The sequence below is a fragment of the Lemur catta genome, chromosome 14 (assembly GCF_020740605.2).
Source record: "Lemur catta isolate mLemCat1 chromosome 14, mLemCat1.pri, whole genome shotgun sequence".
NCBI lineage: Eukaryota > Metazoa > Chordata > Mammalia > Primates > Lemuridae > Lemur > Lemur catta.
Genome location: NC_059141.1, coordinates 34929187 through 34954526, shown reverse-complemented (window position 1 = coordinate 34954526; position 25340 = coordinate 34929187). Strand labels below are relative to the sequence as shown.

Below are 25340 nucleotides of genomic sequence, written 5' to 3'. Positions count from 1 at the left end.
GTGATAACAGCTTTTATCAAAAAGTCCCAAAACAACAAATGTTGGCATAGATATGGAGAGATAGGAACACTCATACACTGCAAAGTAGTACAACCTGTATGGAAATTAATATGTAGACACCTCAAAGAACTACAAGTAGAACTACCATTTGATCCAGCAATCCCATTACTGGATATCTACCCAAAGGATAAAAAACATTCTGTAGAAAACACATCTGCACTGGAATGTTTATAGCAGCACAATTCGCAATCATAAAGAGGTAGAAACAACCCAATACATAGGTGGATTAACAAAATATGGTATATATATGGAGTACTACTTAGCCATTAAAAAAAGATGAACTACCTATTATATTACACTGGATAGAGCTGGAGCCCGTTCTTCTAAGTGAAGTATCACAAGAATGGAAAACAAACACCACATGTGCTCATCATTAAATTGATACTAAGTGATCATCACTAATGTGCACATATGGAAAGTAACATTCATAGGGTGTCGGGGAGGTTGGAGGGAGGAGGAAGGGATGGGTAAATCCACACCTAACAGATGTAGTGCACGCTGTCTGGGGGGTGGGTATGCTTGTTTGGTGGTGCAAAGGTAATTTATGTAACCAAAGTGTTTGTACCCCCTTAATACTCTGCAATTTAAAACAATAATAATATTTAAAACTTTAAGTGAATTTTCAATCTGTGGTTTGTGTTCTTCTGCTGCTACTTTGTTTCAGAATTGTTCTCCCCACTTAACAGCAATAATGTTGAACCTCATTAGATTAAAAAAACATAACTTTCAAAGTATTCACTAGTTAGTAAAAATGTTTTATTAACTGTCTTAAAAAACATGCAAATATGAATGGAAACTTCTCTAACATTATTTAAGTCAGGAAAGAATCTCATAGAATATTATGATCTGGGCCTGGTCCAGGTTTTCTGGATCACACAATTATTTGTCTTTTCTGTTTCATTTTATTTCCTTAGTCAACTATGCAATATATTTCCTGAGCAATTATGGATGAAAAGTAAATACGTTATTAAAGTAATTAGATTAGTGGTTACCAACAAGTATTTGAAGAATCAACTATTGAAATGTTATTCCATGGTCAGTGCAATTTTCTAATGGAAAAATTATGCAAAGGATAATTTTGGTACTTGGCTCAAAAATTCAATTTATGGCCAACAATATCAAATTAAGTAAATTAGAATGAATTTATTTATAGCTTATTATGGATTTTTTTTTTTGAGACAGAGTCTCACTTTGTTGCCCGGGCTAGAGTGAGTGCTGTGGCGTCAGCCTAGCTCACAGCAACCTCAAACTCCTGGGCTTAAGCGATCCTACTGCCTCAGCCTGCCCAGTAGCTGGGACTACAGGCATGCGCCACCATGCCCAGCTAATTTTTTCTACATATATTTTTAGTTGTCCAGATAACTTTTATTTCTATTTTTAGTAGAGACGGGGTCTCGCTCAGGCTGGTCTCGAACTCCTGACCTCGAGCTATCCACCTGCCTCGGCCTCCCAGAGGGCTAGGATTACAGGCGTGAGCCACTGCGCCCGGCCTTGGAATTTTTAAATATATAGAGAGCTAGTGAGAAAAATAGAATTAATGACAGTACACCTATCATCCAGTTTCAACAATGATCAATTTCTAGCCAATCTTTTCTTATCCATACCTCCCCAACTGCCACCTCACTGGATTATTCACAAGCAAATCCAGACTGCGTGTATTTCATCTGCAAATATTTATCAGATATCTCTAAAAGATACAGGCTCTCTTTAACATCATCACCACAATATCATTATCATTCTAAAATAATTATTTAACATTATCAAATATTAGAAGTAAATTTGTTTTTTTGTTTTGTTTGTTTAGAAACAGGGCTTCACTCTTGCCCAGGCTAGATTTCAGTGGCCCATTCATAGCTCCCTGTAGCCTCCAGCTCCTGGGCTGAAGAGATCCTACCTCCTCAGCTTACCGACTGGCTAGGACTACAGAGTACACCACCATCCTCAGCTAATTTTTTTCTGCTCAAACTACAGAAGCTGGATTTGGAAACTCTCCGTCATCCACCGTAATCCCCAGACTTTGCACCAACTGACTACCACTTCTTCCAGGCTTTGGACTACTTCTTGCAAGGAAAAATATTCCATTCTCAACAAGCTGTGAAAAACACCTTTTGCAATTTCCTTGCCACTCGCTCTCCAGGCTTCTTCCCTGCTGGCATAAACAAGCTACTGTTAAGATGATAGAACTGTGTCAATAGTTTAGGTGCACACTTTGATTATTTGTACTGCTTCTTGTTTGAGATGCAATAAACTAAACTTTTGATTCAAAATTGGACATTTCATATTTAATGACCTAATACAAGCTATCTCATCAATCAAGTAAAAATTATTTCCTATTCTCATAAACACATATAGTCTTGCTACTTTAAGTAAAATCATTTGGCTGAGCAGCGCTTTTCAGGCTATTTAGACATTGCTAGAAGGAGAAATTGTAAGATTTATATTCCAATTCTTAATGACTCACTCTGCCTTAGCAAATGGAAAATTAATGAAATTGTTGTTGCTAGTGACAGAATAATTTATCTAGCATTCTTTTGAGTAAAAATACCAGTTAAAATGGAAAGTAATAAAGATAAATGTGGTCTATGGTAGTCTCTGGTGTGTGAGAGCTGGCTTAATATCATCAGTACTTGTCAGGCACATATAGTGACATGGTGATCACAGGTTAGCTCATGGTAGTGCATGGAATAGTGTATGTATTTAGGAAGTTAGAAGGATTTAACATATCAATGCCTTTTTGTAGGAATGTTTCTAAAACCTGCTACTTTCCATGATCTCAAATCCTCACTCTTCTGGGGTAAGTCTAGAAACATGCCTTTTATCTCTCCCTCGTCTGTTCAAAAAATAATTTGTGATTATTTTTAATTATAACTTAAAAATTAACTTTAGGTACATGTTTTATAATTCTTGACTATTTTTGCTTGATAATACAATTTAAAATCCTTAAAGAAAAAAAAAATTATTCCTCCGGGATAGCAGACCCATATTTCTAAGGGAAATAAGTGCATATGGATGTGGGTGGTAGAAAATCTGCATTCTTCTTATGGAATGTTTGTGGAAAAATGTTCCTTTCGAACCAACATGTTTCCCCATATGGGAAGCAGGCCTGCAGCAAAGACGTTGTGGAGTAGACAGGGAGAGAGCCAGTCCGCCATCTGGAGAGCAGGAAACTGTCATCAACTGATGCTGAGAGCACCACTAAGCACAGACACGACTCCCAAAGACAAGACCCTTCTGGCCTATCCTGACTCGCATGCTTTGAGTTATCAATGACTTGGCTTGTTCAAAACTCCATGCCTTTGTAGAAGATGAGTCCTATTGTCAGTGAGTTTACTGCACTCATGGTCACGTAATTCCATTTACCAGAATGAGCCCTAACACATTCTGGTATTGGTGACTGGGGTAACATAAGCTCTGGAACTATAATGTCGTTAAAAGAAGCTCTGATAATAGCAGCATAACATACTTTCAGTAGTATCTCTCAAAGAAAAGAAACTCTTAATTTTAATGACCTCCAATTTATATATTTTTTTTCTTTTAAAGATCATGTTTTGATACAAAAATATTTACTTAACCAAAGTTTACCAAATTTGTCCCTTATTTTTTTCCTAAAGATTGTATACTTTTGGTTTCACATTTACTAATAGGTCTATGATCCATTTTAAATTAATTTTTGTATATAGTGCAAGGTAGAGATTCTAGTTCCTTTATTTTTCTGTTTTACTCAATGGATATTCAATTGTGTCAACATTTCTTGTAGAAAACATTGACCTTCTTAACTGAATTGCTTTTGGACTTTTGTTGAAAATCACTTGGTGAATACTATGGAATGAATTGTGCCCTCTTAAATTCATATGTTGAAGCTCTAACCCCCAATGTGGTGATATACTATTTGGACACAGGGTCTTTGGAAGATACTTAGGTTTAGAAGAGGTCACAGAGTGGGGACCTCATGATGGAATTAGCAGAGATACCAGAGAGCTTTTAGTCTTTCTCTCTCCACATGCAAACAGTGAGGAAGGGCCACATGAGCACAAAGAAGGATGTCTGAAGCCAGGAAGAGGGTATTCAACAGAAACTGACCATGTTGGCACCTTGATCTCAGACTTCCAGCTTGCAGAACTATGAGAAAATACATTTCTTTTGGTTAAGCCACCTGTGTTCTATGGCAAAGCTGACTAAAACAGAAATATATGTGTGGTCAATTTCTGGGATCTTTATTCTGTTCCATCAATCTATCTGTCTATCTTGACGTCAATACTATACTGCTTTGGTTACTGCAGCTTTACAATAAATCTTGAAGTCAGGTAGGGTTAGTCTTCCAATTTTGCTCGTTTTCTAAATTGTTTTCACTATTCTAGGTTCTTTACATTTCCATATGAATTTTAAAATTAGCTTGTCAATTTAAAAAAAAAAAAAAAGCTTGCTGGAGTTTTGATTGGATTGCCCTGAATGTATAGATCCATCTGGGAAATAATACTGAGTCTTTTGGTGCATGAGCACAATATCTCTAATTTTCTCTCAGAATTTTTTTGTAGTTTTCAGTGTACAAGTCTTAAATATCTTTTGTCAAATTTATCTCTAACTACTTCCTAGTTTTGATGGTATTGTAAATGTCATTTTTAAAATTTCAGTTTCTAATTTTTTGTTACTTAATTAAATCATGGATACTTATATGGTTATTTATTGACATTTTTCAAAATGGCCCTGGAAAACTTGGTGGGGTTAAAGCACTTTAAATACTACTGATGTGTCCTTTAAAAACCTTGTATTAATACTTTTATAAATGCCTGGAATACACAGTAAGACAATCATCACACAGCATATTTCTCTGAAATATCTCCCACTTCCATTTCATTTTATGAAAAAAGAATGAAAACTATGCAAGACCAAATACAGCTGGAAATGAGCATTTCATGTGGATACAGTCTTAATCAGGATACACAAATAATGCTACACTCAAAGATTATTTTGGCAAGAATTCAGAGGGCCTTAAAACATTTCCTTCAGGCATCAGAAGTGATTAGTATAATGACAGTGAATCTGCCCAATTAAAATCTCTGTTGCTTGTCCAAAGTATGATTTATAACAAGTCATAATTTATTAACAAGTGTATAAAGGAAAAATTAAGAAGCAATCATTTAGACTTGAAAGGAATAAGAATAAGAGAGACACAAAACACTAGCTGAATTCATTAACAAGAAAATTAGCTTCAAATGAAACATTTTTTATCTGTTTTTGAAAAGATTTTCAAATTTACATTATTTTTTCTTATCTTAGGGCACCTGAAGGGGATTATTTTTCTGAATGACATGTTGAAGAATAACAATGAGAGACTGAATTGTTTTTGTAAGTAGCTCAATTTCCACCATTGAAAATGACCTTATATTTAAGGCAGCAGAGATAAATAAACCATTTTATGGAAAACTATGAAGACACTCTGATGTTTCCCCAACCTTCTATGAAAATCTCATCCTTTTATACAATCAATCCTTCATGTTAGCAGGTCCATAGCCTTCTTCTAAAAGAGAAGTCCTCTTTTATAAATCTCCTTGCATTTAACAGACTTTTTCTAAACCACCAATTTCCTCACTTACTTAATACTGAAGTATTTTGGGTTACTGATAATTGGTGCCTATTATAATGAGCTAAATCAAAGACTAGTATACCTGAGTCTACAGTGTGCACTAAAATATAAGCAAGATTATTAGGTGTATTCAAACAACAAGAAAAATTGTTTTGTGCAACTAACTTTATATTCCAGATGAAACAGATTTGGTTAGGGGTAGAGACAAAATGAGTTTAGTTTTGTCCAACTGCCAAGTGAGATACCAGAGTGATATCTAAGGGGACATGCCCCATAGGAAACTGGGTCTGGATATCTGTTCCAGGATGAAGATATAAATACGGTAATGTTACTGTGGCACTCTGTGTTTCTCCCATAATATCACTGAGCACACTCGTTACTATAATCTTCTGTCTCCCTGTAAATCCTGAACAGGAGAGTAAGCTCAGGCCAAAGAAATGAGAGTACAGCCTTTTTTGATGAACGCTGCTTTTCTCAATAGGCCAACCCCCAGTCTCCCATCTCCTATGATACTAATAAAGTGATTCTGGCTCTTTCTAATCAGTTCTGCAAAAAGAAGCTAACCCTGACTATTAGCAGCTTTCTGGCTTTGGCCTTTAGCCGTAAATCCAGGACAACAGGAATAAAATTTCCCACCAGACACTGTGTTACATTTTACGTAGATTATCCACTATAAGCCTTACAAGATAATCATCACTAAAAGCCATATTAATTATAATCCTCACTAAAACCAAAAAGGAAAAGAAAATCAAACCAAAACAAAAATCCCTAAAAGCCTCAGAAGCTGGAAATAGAGAAGGGTCCTAAGGTTAAAAACATAAGCTGGAGCTGGACAGGAGGGTCATGAGCGCCAGGTGAGGGTGTCTGGGGATGGCCCTGGGGAGCTGGTGACTGGGACTGAGCCCTTCATGAGGCCGGAGTCCTGGAGCATTTTTATACACAGGGCACTGGCAGTAGAAATAACTCTCTGTTGGCCCAAGTAAGCGTCAAAAACGCTTTCTCTGAGAGAAACAGAAACCCAAGCATTGCAACTGGGTGATCTCAATTCTTTCTATTTTATCTTCAAGGCACAGGGCCATTAAGCTAAAGCTCATCCTTGCAGAGGCAAATATGAAATATATGAAATAGGCATATAGAGACACTCCAATAACTTGGGCACAGAGGAATCCCTCTATCTACTACCTCCACTGAAAATGAGCATGTGGTAAAACTGAAAACAAAGATGAAAACACAAAAAAAACAACAATCACACACACACACACACACACACACACACACACACAACACACAGCAGCTATAAAGAACCACACAATAAGGAAGGAGAGTTAGCAAAAGTGACAAATGAAAGAACATGCAACTCAAATGTGAAAGTAATAGAAAGTTTCTAAGAATCTGACATTTTAAAATAATAAAGAGATAAAGCAAAGAAAGATGGTAAAAGTAAGAAATAATATAGAAGATATTTGAAAATAATGATAAAATAATTACAATGATAACTGCTACTATTTATTGAACACAGTATTTGGCAGACATCATCCTGTATATACGTACACACTATATACATTGTTAGGCCTACTATGCACCTCAGCCCTTACAATTACTGTTGCAATTACTTGCAATTACTGTTATTCCCCTTTTACAAACCATGAAGCTGAAGCAGAGAGGTGCAGAAAAACAAGATCCCACATGTTATAAAAGGGGGGGTGGTGGTGAGTGGGAGCTCAAGCCCATCTCTCTTGGGTTCAACTTGGTCTTAAATATTTGCCATTACTGAATGTGCAAAGTGGATATTTGGCTTATAATGTGCCATCATCTGATGCTTACATGTCCTCTAGAGGGTTTCAAGTCAAGTAGGGATCTTGAAGCAATGGTAAGTAAACATGTAAATGGATTGACTTGTGAGTTATTGGACTAAATCTGAAGTAATTTCTCTTAAACACAACTTTACTTTTCATGTATATAGGGAGTACTTCTCTAAAAAGTAAAACATTTTGCCTTTTCTCTGTTATAAATAAACCATTATTATAACAACAAAAATAGATGCTTGAACCAAGAAATACTGCATAATTTGTTTTATGCCAACCAATCAAAGTGAAAAAATAAGTGACTCTAATTTTTCATAATGCGATGCTATCGGTTAATAAGTCTTAATAATATAGATTGTAAGATGACTAGATTTGTGACTCTACTGCCCAGTCAACGAGAAAATAAAACTTGTTACTTCCAGAGACAGAACTGTTCAGTGTTTAGAAGGCTGGGTTTTGGGGTCAGGGTATTGAGTTCGCATTTCCGCAATGTCATTCAATTTTCTACTGTATGATTAATCAGTACTAGGATTTAGGCACTCTCAAATTTAAAAAGAATGGTCAAGGATGTGTTCATTTCATCAATCATCAATTTATTAATATTTTAATGATCTGCTGAACAACCTTAGGAGAATAAAACAAAAAGTCCCAGTACATAAAAATTTTATTTGTGAGAAAACTGCAGTCTAAAATGCAATGTTATGTACACATAGAGAAAGCTCAATATAAAATTTTTATTCCAAGTATAAAAAAATCATATAGTTTGAAGACAAGCATAGCAATTACCCAAAGGATATATACAAGTTGCCCAGAAGACTTTATATACTGAAGTTATATCAATTTCTGAGTTATTTGGAAAGAAACAAGTGAAACAAATCAATTTGATTTGTGAAAACTTGGAATTTCTTCTGTGAAACATTGAAATTCAAAAAAAAGATCAAAAAAGTACATAGATACACAAAGTGAAAAACAAGTTACAGACATAAGACATCAAAATGTTAAAATGTCAAAAAATCAAAAAAAGAAAATGACCAAGATGGGTTAACTTAACAGGCTTCCTTCATTTGAAGCTAGGTACAGAGATTTTAAAAAAAGAATATCTGATTGATAGAAATCACAAAATGGCAGTCCATAGGTCAAACAGTTTATAAAAATGGTTTATTGACTCAGAGAGGTTTTTTTCTTTAATCGAGTTACAAAAATCACCTTTCATATATTTTTATTTATTTATTTTTGTTTTGTTTTCTATTTCCTTTAGTTCTACTCTGACTTTAGTTATTTCTTTTCTTATGCTGTCTTTGTGTTTGGTCTGCTGTTCCTTTTATAGTTTCTTCAGATGTGTCATTAGATTGTTAATTTGCGATCTTTCTGTCTCCTTAATGTAGGCATTTAAGACTATGAATTTTCCCCTTAGGACTACTTTTGCTAAATCCCATAGATTTTGATAGCTTGTGTTCCTTTTATCATTCAGTTCCAGGAATCTTTTGATTTCCATCTTAATTTCATTATACACCCAATAATCATTCAGCAGCACTTTGTTTAATTTCCATGACTTTGTGTAGAATTGAGTGTTTCTCTTGGAGTTGATTTCTAGTTTTAGTCCACTGTGGTCTGAGAAAATAAATGGTATGATTTCTATTTTTTAAATTTTTTGAGACATGTTTTGTGGCGTAAGATATGATCAGTATTGGAGAACGCTCCATGTGCTGATGAGAAGAATGTATATTCAGTAGTTTTGAGGTAAAATGTTCTGTAAATGTCAGTTAACTTTAAGCCCATTTGTTCTAGAGTCCCATTTTAGTGCACTGTTTCCTTATTTATTGTCTGCTTGGATGATCTGTCCAGTTCTGTCAGTGGGCTGTTAAAGTCCATGGCTTTATGATACTGCTGTTTATCTCTTTGCTTAGATATAGTAAAATTTGCTTTATGATCTCAGTGCTCCTGAATCATAAAGCAAAGTAAGTGCATAAATATTTTGGATTGTTATATCCTCTTGATAAATTGCTCCCTTTACTATTATATAATTACCATCTTTGTCTTTCTTTACTATTATTGATTTAAAGTCAATTTTATCTGACATGAGAATGGCTGCACTTGGTTTCTTTCAGTTTCCATTTGCATGGAACATTTTCTTCCATCCTTTCACCTAGAGTCTGTATGAATCCTTGTGGGTTAGTTGTGTTTCCTGGAGACAGTATATAATTGGGTTGTATTTTTTCATCCATTCAGGCAGCCTATCTCGTGAGTGGGCATTCAGACCATTCACATTGATTGATAGAATTGATATGTGGATTGCAGTTCTGTTCATCCTGTTGGGTAGTACCTTATTGCTTTATTTTACCTCTTGTCCTATTGTTTCATATGAGCTCTGAACTTTAGCTTTTGGCTGGTTTTACATTGATTGGTGTCTATTGTGCTTATCCATGTATGATGCAGTTCTGAATATTTCCTACAGAGTAGGTCTTACCTTGACAAATTACTTCAGTGTTTGCGTATCTGGAAAATTCTTTCTTTCTCCTTCAAATACTTAGTCTTGCAGGATACAAAATTCTAGGCTGGGAATTGTTTTGTTTAAGAAGACTGAAGATGGGGCCCCATCCCTTCTCGCTTATAAGGTATCCATTGAGAAATCTGCCATTAGCCTTATGAGTTTTCCTTTGTAAGTTACTTGATATTTTCACCTCATGGCTCACAGGAGTTCCTCCTTCATGTTGACTTTGGCCAGCTTGATGACTATGTGTCTTGGTAATTGCCTCTGTGCAATGAATCTCCCAGGTGTTCATTGAGCTTCTTGTACCTGGATGTCTAAATCTCTAGCAAGACCAGGGAAGTTTTCCTCAATTATTCCCTCCAATAGATTTTCTAACCCTTGTTCATTTTCTTCTTCACTCTCATTGATGCCTATCATTCTTATATTTGACCATTTTACACAGTCCCATATTTTTTGTAGACTTTGTTCATTCCTCTTAATTCTTTGTTCTTTATTTTTGACTGACTGAGTTAATTCCAAAGAGTTTTCTTCAAGCTCTAAGATTCTTTTTCCTGCCTGGTCTAGTCTATTCTTAAAACTTTCCACTGTATTTTTTTTCCTTATTTGAAGTTTTCATTTCCAGAACTTCTATCTTTTTTAATATGTCAATCTCTTTAGTGAATTTTTAATTCATTTCCATAATTGTTTTTCTGCTTTCTTTGAGTTGGTTTTCCAGGTGGGGGAGTGAGACTGAGCAGGACTGGGGTGGCTGAGCCTGCTCTCAGGCTCCACAAAAGTTGGTAAGGTAGTTGTTTCAGCAGGGGTCAAAAGTCCAATCCTAGTCTTCTGGGGAAAGCCACCAGGGAGAGGCTGAAGTGGCCCTACCCAGCCAGAAAGCCTGCTTGTGGGGGAGAAGCCGTCTGAGATTCACAATCTGGCTTTCGACAGCAGGTTTTGCTCTTCTCCCTGCTCCATTCCTCCATGGTCTCCCTCCAACATCTGCCAGCAGGCAGGAACTCAAACTAGCTGAGCTGCCCAGCAATGACACTGCAGGCTGGGAGCTTCCCTGTCCAGGATCCAGTCCTGTACTGAGAGCATGGCTTTCTTGTTGGGGGGGGTGCTCCATGAGTGTGCTGTAGCTGGGCTTACACTGTACTCTCTTTTGAGTTCTGCCCATGAGAGCTCCCTCACCTCCTGAGATAAGTTCACAAATCTTCCCTTCATGCCCTAAGCAACATGAGTCCTTGGGGTATGGGATCTGTCCCCAGGTCCCTGAAGATCAATTCCTGACCATGCCAGAGAGAAGCATGCTGGTCCCAAGTTGCCTATAGGGTGCTCAAAGAGGTTTGATGTCCCTCTGCTTTGGGGGTGTGTCCTGCTCTGATGGAACAGCCAGGCAAGCAGCACCAAAGAGGGCTGGTGAGCAGGGAGATCACAGTCTGAGCATCCCTTAGTGTGTTGCAGGTCTTTAAGAGGAAAGGTTTGAGCCTCACTCTCTGTAGAAGCCTCAGTGTGGTGTATGCACCAACAGAGGGGAAGCAGCCACTCCTGAGAGCCCTGACTCAGTGGCCTCTATTGGCAGCCATGGACAGAGGAGGGGAAGGGAAGAAAAAGAATCTGAATGAAGGAAAGCTAGCACTCTGGTTACCTCTTGTCCTTCTTTCTGGAAGGCAGTGCACTCAGAATGTCCAGGCTCTGGAGTCACACAGACCTCCCTGGACCCACCAGCCCCCTGTGGCTCCTCTAGTCTGGGTGGGAGTTGGGAAATGTTTGTGTGGGATCAAGCACGACAAACACTTGAGGAGCTCAAGTCCCCTGAGGAGGACAAAGGGGCATAGTGGGTAAAGAAGCAATATGGTAACTGGTGTCTTGGCTTGGGTCTGTGGTGATGGGAAGTGATTCCAAGGGAGCTGGTAGGCTGAAGCTTTGTCTTCAAGAAGCTCCCAGTTGCCATAGAAAGGGTCGCTGAAAAAGAAGGAAAAAAGAAGAAGCTCCCAGCTCATTGGAGGCAGCAGCTTTTGGGCTCATGAGCATAGAAAGGCTCTCTGGCAGCTCAGGAGCCTGCTGACTGCCAGATATTGGGGAGGGAGAAACAAACCACTCCATCTTCCCTTTCACTGGACTCTAAGTCTCTCAGGGGTTGATCTCTGACAATATCTTGCTCCTTCTTGTTCTGGTCTGCAACTTCTTCCAGTGGAATCTCTGGTATGTTCTGGCATTTTTCCCTCAGAATTACACCCGATCTATGTTTGTTTGTTTGTTTCTTTTTCATCTAAAACTTTTCCTTCTTTCTGAGAGGATCTGGCAGCTGGTGTCTCTAGTCAGCCATCTTCAAGTCTAATTTTGTTTTTTAAATCTAGTTTCCTGCTTTTCTTAAAAATCTGAGGTCACACTCTTGTAGAGTAAGAAGTTCAGTAACTCCTTACTGGAGTGCAGTAATTGATGTCCTCATTACATACGGCTCTCCAGTTTGCCACTTCCTTTATGTACCTTATTTTATTCATTTACTTTACTAGTCTGCCCCCTCTAGTCAAGTGAGCTCATAAACCCTTGTGAACCACAAAGAAAATTCAAGAAGTAAAGCTATTCAATGGCAGAAGGTATTGCAAGATTGAGCATCCTTAGAGAGGTTCATTTTCTCATTCATTTATTCACTCATTCATTCATTCATTCATTCATTCAATGCATATGTGAAAAATCTGATAAGTGCTCGATGCTGGGCTCAAATCAGAATATAAATATTTGGGACTTCTTTTCATTAAGGTTATATGCAGCCATAGTTCTGGAGGAGCTTACCAAAATGTATGTAATAGAGAGAATTGAGGGAAAAATATTGGCAAATTTTAGGAAATGCAATAAAAAATTCTAAAGAGGGCTAATAATGTAAAGGGTCTTAAAGTATGAGGAATTTAAAGAAGGATGGGGTGTTCAACAATGTAAAATTGTGGCTAACAATGCAATATTTTAATGTAGCAAAACTGCATGTATTCCCCATGAATATATACAAATAAAATAAAATAAAATAAAATTGTGGCTGAAAAGTGAAGTCAAATGAAGACAAAAAAGAAAGACCATTCTATGAAGTAAGTAGCAAATCTCTGGTGACATTTAAGAGGACACTTACAGTGGACTAATAAAACCAGGTACAGTAGTTAGAAGAATGAGAGTGAAGGGCATAAGAAAGAGATGGGAGTGGATGTGAATGGAAATGGTGGGGGCTGGATGAAGAGAGGGAGGTGGGCTGATTATTTTGTAGGCTACAGTAGAGGGCCAGTGAAGAGGACCAAATAGAAAGTCTTGGCACCAGACAGTTCACAAGAATAATCATACTCTAGAAAGGATTCAATCTAGCTGAAGGGCCGTTATCTTAAATTTTTATATAAGAGCCAAATTTGCCAACTTTTCCATAAACTACATCCTCAAGGTCACTTCTTGGGAAACATTCTAGGTAGGTATTTTCACCATGAAAGTCTTCTTTAATTGGCATCCAATTCAGTGACAATAAACAACAAAAGAAAATCTGTTGATTCTAAATTATGTCTTATTTTCTGGCATTCCACTTATGACCTTAATTTAAAATGATTGTAAATGTTTCTGGTTCTGTGGGTCTGTTGGAAATGACAGAGTTTTCCACAGAGGCATTTAATCTTGCACCAATGAAATCACGTGGCATCATTCTATAGAATCCTCTACACATTCAATAATCAAAGGAAAGAAAGGTTAAGGTACCAATGATACATTTGTACAGTTTATGCTAGGATGATAATGCTTATTTGCATTCTTTTGTGGACCTACACAAAACATGCTATTTCTCCCAACTTTGACATTGAGAAAATCTAATGGCACGTACATGTTCATCCGATAAGGATAAAATGAACTCAGTAAAAGAAAAAAGGAAAATTGAGTGCATGTAGTTCTGAATTTTCATAAGGTAATATGGCCTGAGTAATATGAGTTATCAGGATATCTTTGTTTCATTTCTGTAGCTGTGAAATAAGAAAGAAAATAAAACCTGCCACCTGATTGTGACTTTAAAAATAAAAACTTCCTACATTATTTCTTCAAAGCACTTTTAAGCAAAATGCTTATAATGTAATTTTTAAAAATGAAGGCACAACTTGAAATGGAAGCAAAACTGATTGTTCCCGTATTTTTGGAGTAAATTACATCCTACTGCTGTTCCTCCCTAGCAGGCACTCCTGCACCTGGAATGTGGTACAAAAGTAAGTGTTTACTGGTTATTTCTTATTCATGCAGCATGTATACATATAGCACTGAAGTTTGAAAAGCCTCATCTATATTTATTGATAATTGAGATATGTTGCTTATTGGAAAACAAGAGTAGGGTATCCAAATACATTTGTTATATATTATGTAAAATGAATGATACAAGGTCAACTCAGTTTTTCTTCCATAATTATATGGGAAGAAATCCCAAGTGGTTGCTTCTAAAAGTCTTAGTGTACAAGTAGAGTATAAACAGTGTTGAAGTACACCTCAACTAGTCCATCCTTCAGAGCCCAGCCACAGAGAATCCAATAGGCACTACTTCCATTTCCCCTTCCTCCTTCGTCTCCACCACCATAACAGCAATGACTACAACCACCCAAAGACGAACCCTGGAAAGGTTTCACTGCCTTCTGATCCATTGTCTGTACAGTCAGGTTTAGGGATTTCAAAATTTTCAAACAACCATCTTCCTACGATTTGGAGGAAAATTGTTGTACAAAGTAGTTTAGCAGAGACTTCTCCCTCTCATTTGAAACCATTATAGAGATTGCAGTTAAGGAAAACAGAGCTGAAAAATTTTCCAATTAATAAAACCAAGATTTATTAGAAATTAGCTAATTAGTCCCATAGTCTATCTAAATGGATTACAAATCCAGCTCAAACTAAATAAACATGATCATCACAGGTCTGTAGCTGATATTAGGATAAGCACTAAATAAAAAGCCTATTTTGCTAGAAGCTCAAAATTTAAGACAGGAACTTATGCAGTACTCAGACAAAAACTGTGTAACATGTGGTCTACTTACCCCTGCAAGGCTTTCTCTCCAAACCAGTCTCCTTTTCCTAAAGTTCTAAGAAAGACTGGGTCTTCACTTGGTGAGTCTTCACGAGTGACATTTACCTAGAAAGAGAAACAATGAACGTTTAAATCCATTCCGCATACCTGTAATGATCAAATGAACACTAGGTCCATTTGATAAGGTTAATTCCATTTCTTATTTTTTTAACTTATTTTTATGAAGGAAAGGAGTTCAAATTACCACTAAAGGGACTAAAAAAATAGTATCACAACTTTTCATGCAAACCACAAAAACTTACCTCCAAATATTTTGTTATGCTTTCAAGTTGTTTTCAAGAAATAATAAATATTAGGAAATTTGATTTCACTTAATTCTTATCTTCATTTCCATTTTCCTACCTTCTGTGAGGCAACCACTATAATGAATTTAGTGAGCATTCTCTCAATCTATTTTATGTGTTTATATACATGTGTTTTTAAAATAAGCAACATAAATCATTTGTATTATTCTGCAACTTACTTTTTTCTTAACATTGTTTTAATTATTCCATGATATAGATATAAATCTAATTCATTTATTTTAATGTATTAGAGTTTTATTCTATTATATAAATATATTGACTTACCCATATCCTTGTAAATTGGCATTTATATTGTTCTAATTTTTTTCTCTCTCTTTTTTCTTTTTTTTTCTTTTTCTTTTTTTTGCTGTAATAAACATCCTTTTACACACCTCCACATGCACATCCTAGTTTCTCTAGGATATACCTGTCAATTTCCCTAAGAAGGATCTAGCTTTCATTCAAAGGCACATCACGTTTACATGAAAACTCCCTGCAGGGTTCTAACTAACTATAGTCCTCATATACATGCTTTATTCAGTAGGTTTCTTTTTTAAAAGCTATATAAATTACTTGCATGTCTTTTTTGTTTTCACCATAACAAATACTATGCTCTTCAAAGAAAGGGGTATTTCTTTGGCATTCTCTACAATTTATAATAAGCACTCAATAAATTGCTGTAAACTGTTTAATAGATACTTCATTACTTACAAGATACCCTAGCATACACAGGACTTGTGACTTAGGGGATAGTCCACAGAAGGCAAGTGATAATATTTTTTTGTTGTTGCATGAATGAAAATATAAAGTGTTAATTCACTTCCCCCTCAAGCTCTACTAATATTCGTAATACTTTCTGTGTGTCATCCAAAAAGGTTAAATAGTTGAAATTCACCTACTTGGAAAATGTAATGAAGTAGAAAAACTAATTTCTTGAAACAATGCCAGACACTTAAACACATTTAAAAACACTATGCTTCAAGTTTCTAATCTAGATACTGGATGTCAAAGACCAGAATTTTTATAAGTATAAAAAAGGTCTGTGCAAGGTGGAGGAAATTCAATTATTATTCTCCACTGATCCATTTGATTACTCCTCCACACAGTGTTTCAAAACCATGGAAATTCAGTTTTTAACACTCTTACTTACTGCTAAGCTATATCATGGAGACACTAATTTGCATGCTGATGAGACTTTTATACATGTGGAATCTTTAGGAAGGAGACTGATTTAAAATAAAGGTTACTGGGCCCTTATTCTTAAGGTTTGGATTCATTCAGCTATTAATATATAAAGAGCTCAAAATCATCTTCTTTGTTTGCATAGTAGCCCATTATGTGCACATTATGCAATTTATTAATTCTTCTATAGAAGTAAATGTGGGTTGCTTCCAGTTTTATTTTGGCTATATTTTGCTTTTGTTGTCATATTAACAATATTACTATGAATGTTCTTATACATGTGTTCTGATGTCCACGGGTAAGAGTTCACTAGGGTCAACACTTATGAATGAAGAACAAGGTTATTAAGTATATGCATCTTCAATTTTGCTAGATATTGACTCACTCTAGTTACAAACTTACATTCCTAGCATGAGAGGATGAAATTTCATATTGTAATATATTGTTGTCAAAAGTAAATATTGTCAGACTTTGATTGTTTTTCCAGGAAGGTAGGTGTTAGATAGCATTTCCCTGATTATTAATAGAGGTGGAGAATTTTTCATCTCGTTTTTGAGCCTCTTGTGTTTCTTTTTGGTGATATATATGATCATTCTTTGTGTCTATTTTTCTATTAGATTGATTATCTTTATTTTTTGTTGATTCACAAGCCTATGGTTTGTATAAAATATCTTTATGGTGTCTTGCTGAACAAATTTATTAATTTTAATGTAATCATATTTAACCATGTTATCTTTTATTGTTTGTGCTTAAAAAAATATTATCCAAGAAATCCTTTGCTATCCCAAGCATTCTTCTAGTTGTCTATTTTTTTCTAATTTTATCTCTTACATTTAAATCTGAAATTGACCTTGTGCATGTTGTGAGGTAGGGATCCAATTTTATCTATGTCCATAACCAACTGTTTTGATATCTATATTTCCCATTTCAAGTTTCCATATAGTCATGGATCTTTATCTGGGTTCATTATTTTCTTATTCTGACATGTTTGTGTGGTTCTGAGTCAAAATAAGGCCATATTATTTCCATTATCTTCACCTTATAATAAGTCTTGATGTCTATTATAGTAGCCCCCAATATGTTTCTCTTCCTTTCAGATGTTTTACCATGTTGGTCTTTAGCTTTTCATATAATATTTTAAATAAAATTTTCTTCTTAAAGGACTTGAACATTTTCCATTAGTTATATTCTCAGATATTTGATTTTGAAATGATCTTTTAAACCATGTTTTTAACTGGGTGTAACCAATATTTAAAAATGTATATAGATTTTTAAATTATCATATATTAAAATTTACTATTTTCTTCTTTTGATATAAAGTTCTATGAATTTGAATACAGATTTGTCTAACTCCCATCACAATCAGATACAGAACAATTTCATTACCTCAAGACACTCCCTCATGCTATGTGTTTATAATCACATCCTTGTCAAACCTTACCCTGGCAACCAATGGTCTGTTCTGCATCATACTAATTCATACTTTTGACAATATAATGTAAATGGAATATTATAGTATTTAACCTTTTGAGCCCTGTTTTTATTATTCAGCATAAGGCCTTTGTGATTCATCCAAGTTGTTGCAAGTTTCTATAGTTTATGCTTTTTAAGGCTGAGTAATATTTTATTGAATGAATACACTACAGATTGTTTATTTCTAGTCTTTGTAAATTATGAATAGAGACATTATAAACATTGATGCGGAGGTTTTCGTGTGAACTATATTTTCATTTCTGTAGGATAAATATCACAAAGTATGATTGCTTAGTCACATTGTAAATGTTTATTTAACTTTATAGAAAGCTGCCAAATTGTTTTTCAGAATGGCTTTACCATTTTGCATTCTCCACCAGCTATGTATGAGAGTTCTTATTGCTCAACATCTTTGTCAGCACTTGGTATTGTCAATATGCTTTTAATTTTAACCATTCTATTAAACATGCAGTAGTATCTCAGGGCTTTAATTTGTAATTTTCTAATGTCTAATGAGTTTGAACATCCTCATGTCCGTATTTGCCATTCTTGTATCTTCTTTGCTGATGTGTCTATCCAAGTCCTTTGTCCATTTTCTTAATTGCATAGTTTGTATTTTTATTGTTGATTTTTGGGTGTTCTTTATATAGGCTCCATACAAGCCCCTTACCAGATATCTAATTTCCAGCTATTTTTCCCAGTTAGTATTAATAATTTGCATTTTCATTTCTTAAGAGTGGCTTTCACAGAGTCAAAATTTATAAATTTGACAAAGCCCAATTAATCAATTTTCTGTTATGGATTGTGCTTTTGGTGGCATGTCTAGGAACTTTTTATCCAGCCCCAAGTCATAAATGTTTTCTTCTAAAAATTTTATAGTTTTACAGTTTACTTTTAAATCTATTACTAATTTTTATTTAATTTTTATGTAAGGTATGAAGTTTATGTCAAGGTTCTCCATTTGTTTGCCTATGGATTACTAATTGTTCCAACACAATTTGTTGAGAAAACGTTTCTTCCTCCATTGATTGCTTTCATTCATTGATTTCTCTGTTTTTCTCAGTGAAATCTGTGAAAAATCTGTTAACTGTAGGCATGTTATAGATACTATTTATCAGGTTGAGGAAGTTCTCTTGTACTCTCAGTTTGCTGATAATTTTTATTCTAAATGAATATTATATTTGTCAAATGATTTCACTGCACCAATTGACATGATAATGTGATTGTTCTTGTTTAAATAGTAATTTGGTGGATTATATTGAAAGATATGGCTTATTCGATATTTAATTTACAGTCACATGTCTAGTTATGTAATGTCCAATACAGTTGCCACTAGATGCATGTAGCTATTCAGCTATTGCAATGTTGCTACTGAGAAACTGACTAAATTAAATATTTAATTTAGGCTAGTTAATTTTAATTTAAATTGCAAATAGAACTAATGACTACCATATTGGATTGTGTAGATAGAAAACAGTTCCATTAACAAAGAAAAATGTACTAACAATGATGATCTTGCTAAACTCTTAATCATAATAATATATCTGTCTACATAAAAACTTAGAAGAAACTAAAATCATATCATCTGTAAATAATTATTGTTTCTTCATTTCCAAACATTTTGTCTTTTTCTTGACTTATACAGTAGCCGGGATGTCTAGTACCACACTAAACAAAAGTGGTAATAATGTGCATCTTTATCTTGTTCTTGATCTAAAAGGAAATGTTCCTCAGTTTTCACTACCATGTATACATAAACATGTGTATACATACATAAATAAAATTTTCATAAGTGAATACTTTCCACATTCAAAAACACTGAGTATTGTGTTAAGTCAATATGTTTAATCGACATGTTCAAACACTTGTTCATTCTATGAAACAAAGCTGTGTGATTATAAATGGCATTTAACAGACAAGAATTTTCAATCACTTATTTCTAAAGGTAGTATACAAGGCATATTGAATAGAATAAGAAAAATCAAAAATGCTTTCAAATTATTATTAGAACTCTGCAATTTTGTCTACCCACTATGGTCAATTTTGGTTCAATGTATTTATGAAGAGATAGTTTATTTTTTGATGTAACACAACTTCAGGGACATATGCAGAATTCTTCAGTGCTTTATAGTTCACTGCTGGGAGAGGAAGTCATGTTTCCAGGCAACTGGAATGGACTGACTGAAGTACAAAGAACTAACTCAGCTTCTACTAGAAGCAGGGCCAGGTATTATAGACATCATCACCGCAAGCATTCTGTCTCAAGTTTTAGAAAAATCAGTTTGTGCAGGTTTAACGGGGGAAAAAACAAGTATTTCCAAGTTTATTTTATAATGCTTCACTCTTTGTGTGGATATGCTTAATGTAAGACTATAAATTGTTTCACACTTAAATAAGTGGAACTGAGCAGGGAGAAATTCATTTGTACCTCAGCAGCCCCTGTTGTGGGTCTCCTTCTATCTCATAGCATTTTCTAAGAAAAAGCTAGTTTGGTGGTAACAAGGAAAATATCTTGGCCAAGGTTACCCTTTATAAATTTTTTAAATGCAAGGAAAAACAAGTTTACATTAGTATACCAAAAAGAAAACATACAGTTTTAGAAAATTCCAATTCTATAGCTTATTTACCTGCTAACCTGAACCTACTCTTTTATCACTCATCTCTCTTTCCAATTTTTTGCTATTGAGACTTGAGTATGTTCACTTCACCTTCTGCTTCTTAAGACTTAATATAGTGATTCTAAGACATTAATATCAGAATTAATATAATTAATTGTTAGTCCATATTAATTATTATGTAATTAATATAATTGAAAATCATAGCAGCTAACTTGTGTGACCAGAAAATTTAAGTTACTAAAAATCTATGCCTGTTTAAAAAAATATCTTGTATGTGTCAGGAAAGTCTAATATATCATCATTGCTTCTCGCTCAGAAACCCCACAGTGCTCTGAAATATTGCCAGGGGAATTGGTTCCTGTGGTGTAATTTCCCCACTGTTTCTATTTATACATATTATGAAACTCGTAAAAAGAAAAAGCACCGCTAATGCACCTGTCTTCAGCTGAAACTAGTTATAAAGCGCTACTTCTTTTAGGCAGTGAAATCTGCAGTAATTGGGTGGTCACAAAAGCCTGCCTGAAATCCATCCCAATGGATAAACGCATCACTCCCTGATAGCGACGAACTAGCAATGTAGTAAAGAAAAAATAAATCCAAATCATTAGGTCAAAAAGTCTCCTTGTGATCAATCAAATCATTTATATCAATGAGAAATTTCAATTTTCCCTGATTCTTTAGTCAATATTAAAAATAAAACAGTAAATGGTAAGCTCTAACAACGTATTATAAAAACCAGAAAATAGTAATATTTTTTTCCTCAAACGTTAGAAAATACAAGATACAATTTTAATCCTAACTGTGATCAGACATGTTATTTTATGATGCATTTTAAGAAGCCAGTCCCTGCATTCTACTTCTATTCCAGGCTTTCAGATATCAGTCAAAAGAACAGGTATATCAGAATTAATATAAACAGGTATAATAAAAGTATAAATATTGTTTTCTTCATTTTAGTGTGACATGCCACTGATATAAACATTGACATATGTATGCATATACTTGAATCAAAAGTAGTCTAAGGAGGATTATCTAAAACATGATCCAACAAGACTTATAATTTTTCATGTATTCTATTCACTGTAGCTCTGTAAATCAATCTCTATATAAGATATAAGGTACCAGAGTCAATCATTCTGTAAATTAGAAGAAATAAATTTACCTCATTTTTTAAAATGACAATTATAAAAATGAAAACTAGAATATAAGCTCCCTTTGACCAGCGTATCCTTCTCCATCTCTTTCTATGCTTAATACATACAAAGATAGGAATTCTTTTTAAGGATAACATGATTAAGAAAAATAGGTTCAAATCATGGGCTATGGTACAATGACACTTAAATGCAAATATGATTATAGCTTTACTGTTGAAAGAAATTTAAGTAATATAATATTACAGTGTTAATCTAAATAAATTTCCACTTTTCATTTCACTTCGCTTCTTAGTTTTAAAATATAAGTTAGAATAGATTCATATTGTTGAAAAACTAAAACAATATAAGGAATAAAGTATAGGTTTTCACTAATATTTCTTGGCTACCCCATTTTTTTTACTCCTTCCCCTATAATTTATCACTTTTAGTAGCTTCTTAGTATTCGTTCAATATTTATTTATGAAAACACAATAAAAGCTGAATATAGTTCTATCCTTACAGCCCTCAGAGTGTTAAGCAACTTGCCTAAGGACACTCTAATGAGTAAGTTTCATAGCAGTATTCAAACTTAGGCCATCTGATTTCAAAGCCCAGATGTTTCATTTATAGCAATGTTAATGCTCCCAATCAATGGATGAATTTTTTAAGTAACCTATTTTCTTCTTTATTATATTATTTTAATTATGAAGCACTTTCTGTTCACACAGATGTATCAGTGGCATCCAGTATCATGATTGTTAGAACATAGGCTACTTATTCATCTTCAAGGTTACACTTTTTCTTCCTCCTGCATCATTTTTTGGAAGATCCATTCTCAAATATCTCTCATTAGTGTCAGTGTCAGAAGATGGACAAACTCATGCAGCACAATTCTCTGCACGTGAGCTCCTACCAGCGTTGCTGCCCAGGCCCAGTCTCCCCTAGCACATCACTATCTTGTGCCACCAAAGCTTACCTTTCCTTTGCTGATGATAAAGAAGGTGTCCCCTCTTGCACCTTGCCTGATAATGTATTCCCCATTTTCGTAGTGGGTCTGAAAAATAGAAACAGTAAGGGAAAAAAACATTAAGAAAGGAGTAATCTACCAAACTGTTCAACCTCTTCAAATATCAGCTCCCAGGGATGTGTGCATTTTGGTGGAATTTTATCCAACCCTATAATAGAATCCATCATGATTTAAGAATGAATAATAATCAATAGATGGAATCATTACAAATATATCACATCTATAATGCTCATTTTCAAAACTGTTTTGTTGATGTCATTTTTCCGGTGATTATATTCATATCTTTAAATTCATTCATTTCAATTATTTGTTGAAAATATCCTTTTCTCCTATCAACTGAGCATGAAACAAAATAGCAGAGTTGCTAATTAAACTGATCTTTCTGCATTATTTTATTTGTCACTCTCATTTTAGTATTATCATAATGGGAGCCCTTTTTTTCTAAGAAATTACTGTGACATCTAAAGGTCTTCATTTGAGACCAGGTTGACTTTTAGTGTGGGTTAGATGGCCCTAGTTACTTTTTAAGGCACCGCTTCATGCTTTATGTCCTTGCTTCAGCAATTTAGACGTGGCCCTGTCAAACAGAATGTCTTAATTTTATGGACCGAATTCTGGTCCAGCATCTGTGAGCTCAAAAACTACCAAACGAGGAGTAAGGTTAAGGCTGTAAAAGGATTATCGCAGTCAGTGTGTCAGTATTCTGACTCAGATCCTACCGCTAACTCCATTCCCAGGGTGAAGATTACTCCTGCAATGAGCAAAAGTAATTTCTATAAGGAGAAATGGGAGAAAGTAAATTGCTGGGTCAGGAGGTATGACACAAAAATGAGAACGATGCCATCTGGCCTTATCCTTCTCTGCAGCTTAGCAGGAAAAGCCATATTTTGGGGAAAAAAAACATTATTTTACACACTCCTTAGGAAACAGATTTTGTGGTTTATATGTAATTAGGCTGATGGCTGTGATTTTTCCTTATACTTCAAAACCATTTTTCTTAACACTTTATTTTATTCCCTCTTAAAATTGCCTTTCATTAATACTTGACATTGAGAAGAGACATTATTTTCTTTGTGTATCTAGAAAATTAACATATTACGTAGTCTGTTATTTATTTTATTTTTTTACTCAAAAGTAATTCATTTTCCTAGAAACAAGTTGTTTTTTTTTTTATGTAAAAAAGTTCTTCTTTATTCCCTTCTCCCAATTTCAACCACCAGATGGTATATACAGTCTGGTATGTACCCTTCAAGACTTTTTTCCTATGCTTTTAAACATACACACATATATATGCATACAAATAATTATTTCTAAATAAAAATAGGGTTATAGAATACATACCCTTCAACTGAGTTATTTCATTTAACAAGATATCTATGTTTGATTTTCATGTCTTGCTGCATTAGAATGGAAAGATATTTATGACATGCAGATTTAAAAAACAAAATCACAATAGTCTATGTTCATGTATTCATTCAGCCAGTGAAGGCTGCCTCTGAGTCCAGCCTTCTTATGGGCACTGATAATACAAAGATGACTAGGACAAAATCTCATAATAGCACCATCTGGTGCATCTTTCTTTGATAGTGGAAATGTTCCAGACCTGCATCATCGAATATATATAGTAGCCATTAGCCACATGGGGTTACTGAGCACTTAAAATATGGCCAGTGTGACTGAGAAACTGAACTTTTAAATTTATTTAACTTTAATCAATTACAATTTCAATTTAAACAATCATACATGGCTAGTAGCTACTATGTCAGCTAAGGTAGTAGTTAAAACTGACAGAGTAAGAATTCGTAGCAGTGGGACAAGGGGGAAGTGTGTTCCTCTTTCCCACTCTTGATGTTTCTTTCTACTGAGTGAAGCTCAATCAGTAAAACACAAGACCTCTCTCTTCTCCTTTCCTCACTCTGCAACACAGGTGATGGCGTGACTTATCTGATTGATACGTTTTGAAGTAATCAGCTATGTGTGCTTATCCCAGCTTCTCGTCTCTTCCTCATGGGAAGGCTGGCATTCTCTCTGCTTCTGGAGGGGAAGACTCTTCCCACCATCATAGTGAAGCCTGCCCCTGTCTGAGCTCCTGTGATGGGACAGGTAATTTTGCCCCATGACAGGGTCCAGTCTGGGAAGCCTATTTGGCTCTTGCATCTAAGCGACCTCTTCTATCTAGATTTTATTACTAATAACGGTAATATTTTAGCTCCATTTATCTTACTCTTTGTCTTTTTTATCACTTAGTTCCCAACTCAAGACCACTTAAAACCCCCCAAGTAATCCAGCATGCAAAACGCAATATTATATATAAGTACAAGCATATGTGAGAGAGAGCATGACCTGGAAGAGACCTGACTCTTCCCAATGGCTTCTCCAGGGAGGATTCTTGAGCTCCAACCGAAGGATAAGGAAAAGGTCACTGCTGTTCAGCAGGAAAAACAGAAGCGTATGAAGTTTATTATGATCACATAATGCTAGAGGATGTAAAATTAGTTTGGAAAATGTAGAAAAATGCTTATAGAAAGCACCAAAAGATTGAAGAATTCTTAACTCATTTGAGCTCATTGCCCTCACCTAGCTCCTTTTAAAAAGCATATCCCTATCCATATGATAGT

The 25340-nt window shown here is 34.9% G+C and overlaps 1 protein-coding gene across 2 annotated transcripts in view; it reads right to left on the bottom strand.

Moving 5' to 3' along the window:
* PRKG1 (protein kinase cGMP-dependent 1) overlaps positions 1–25340 on the bottom strand; it is a 1158333-nt gene that overhangs the window by 190539 nt on the left and 942454 nt on the right. For both annotated transcript variants that reach the window (XM_045569367.1, XM_045569366.1), the window contains exons 6-7: positions 22672–22749; positions 14956–15050 (exon numbers count right to left, since the gene is read on the bottom strand). In XM_045569367.1, the coding sequence (XP_045425323.1) occupies positions 14956–15050; positions 22672–22749 (173 nt within the window). The remainder of the gene's footprint in view (positions 1–14955; positions 15051–22671; positions 22750–25340) is intronic.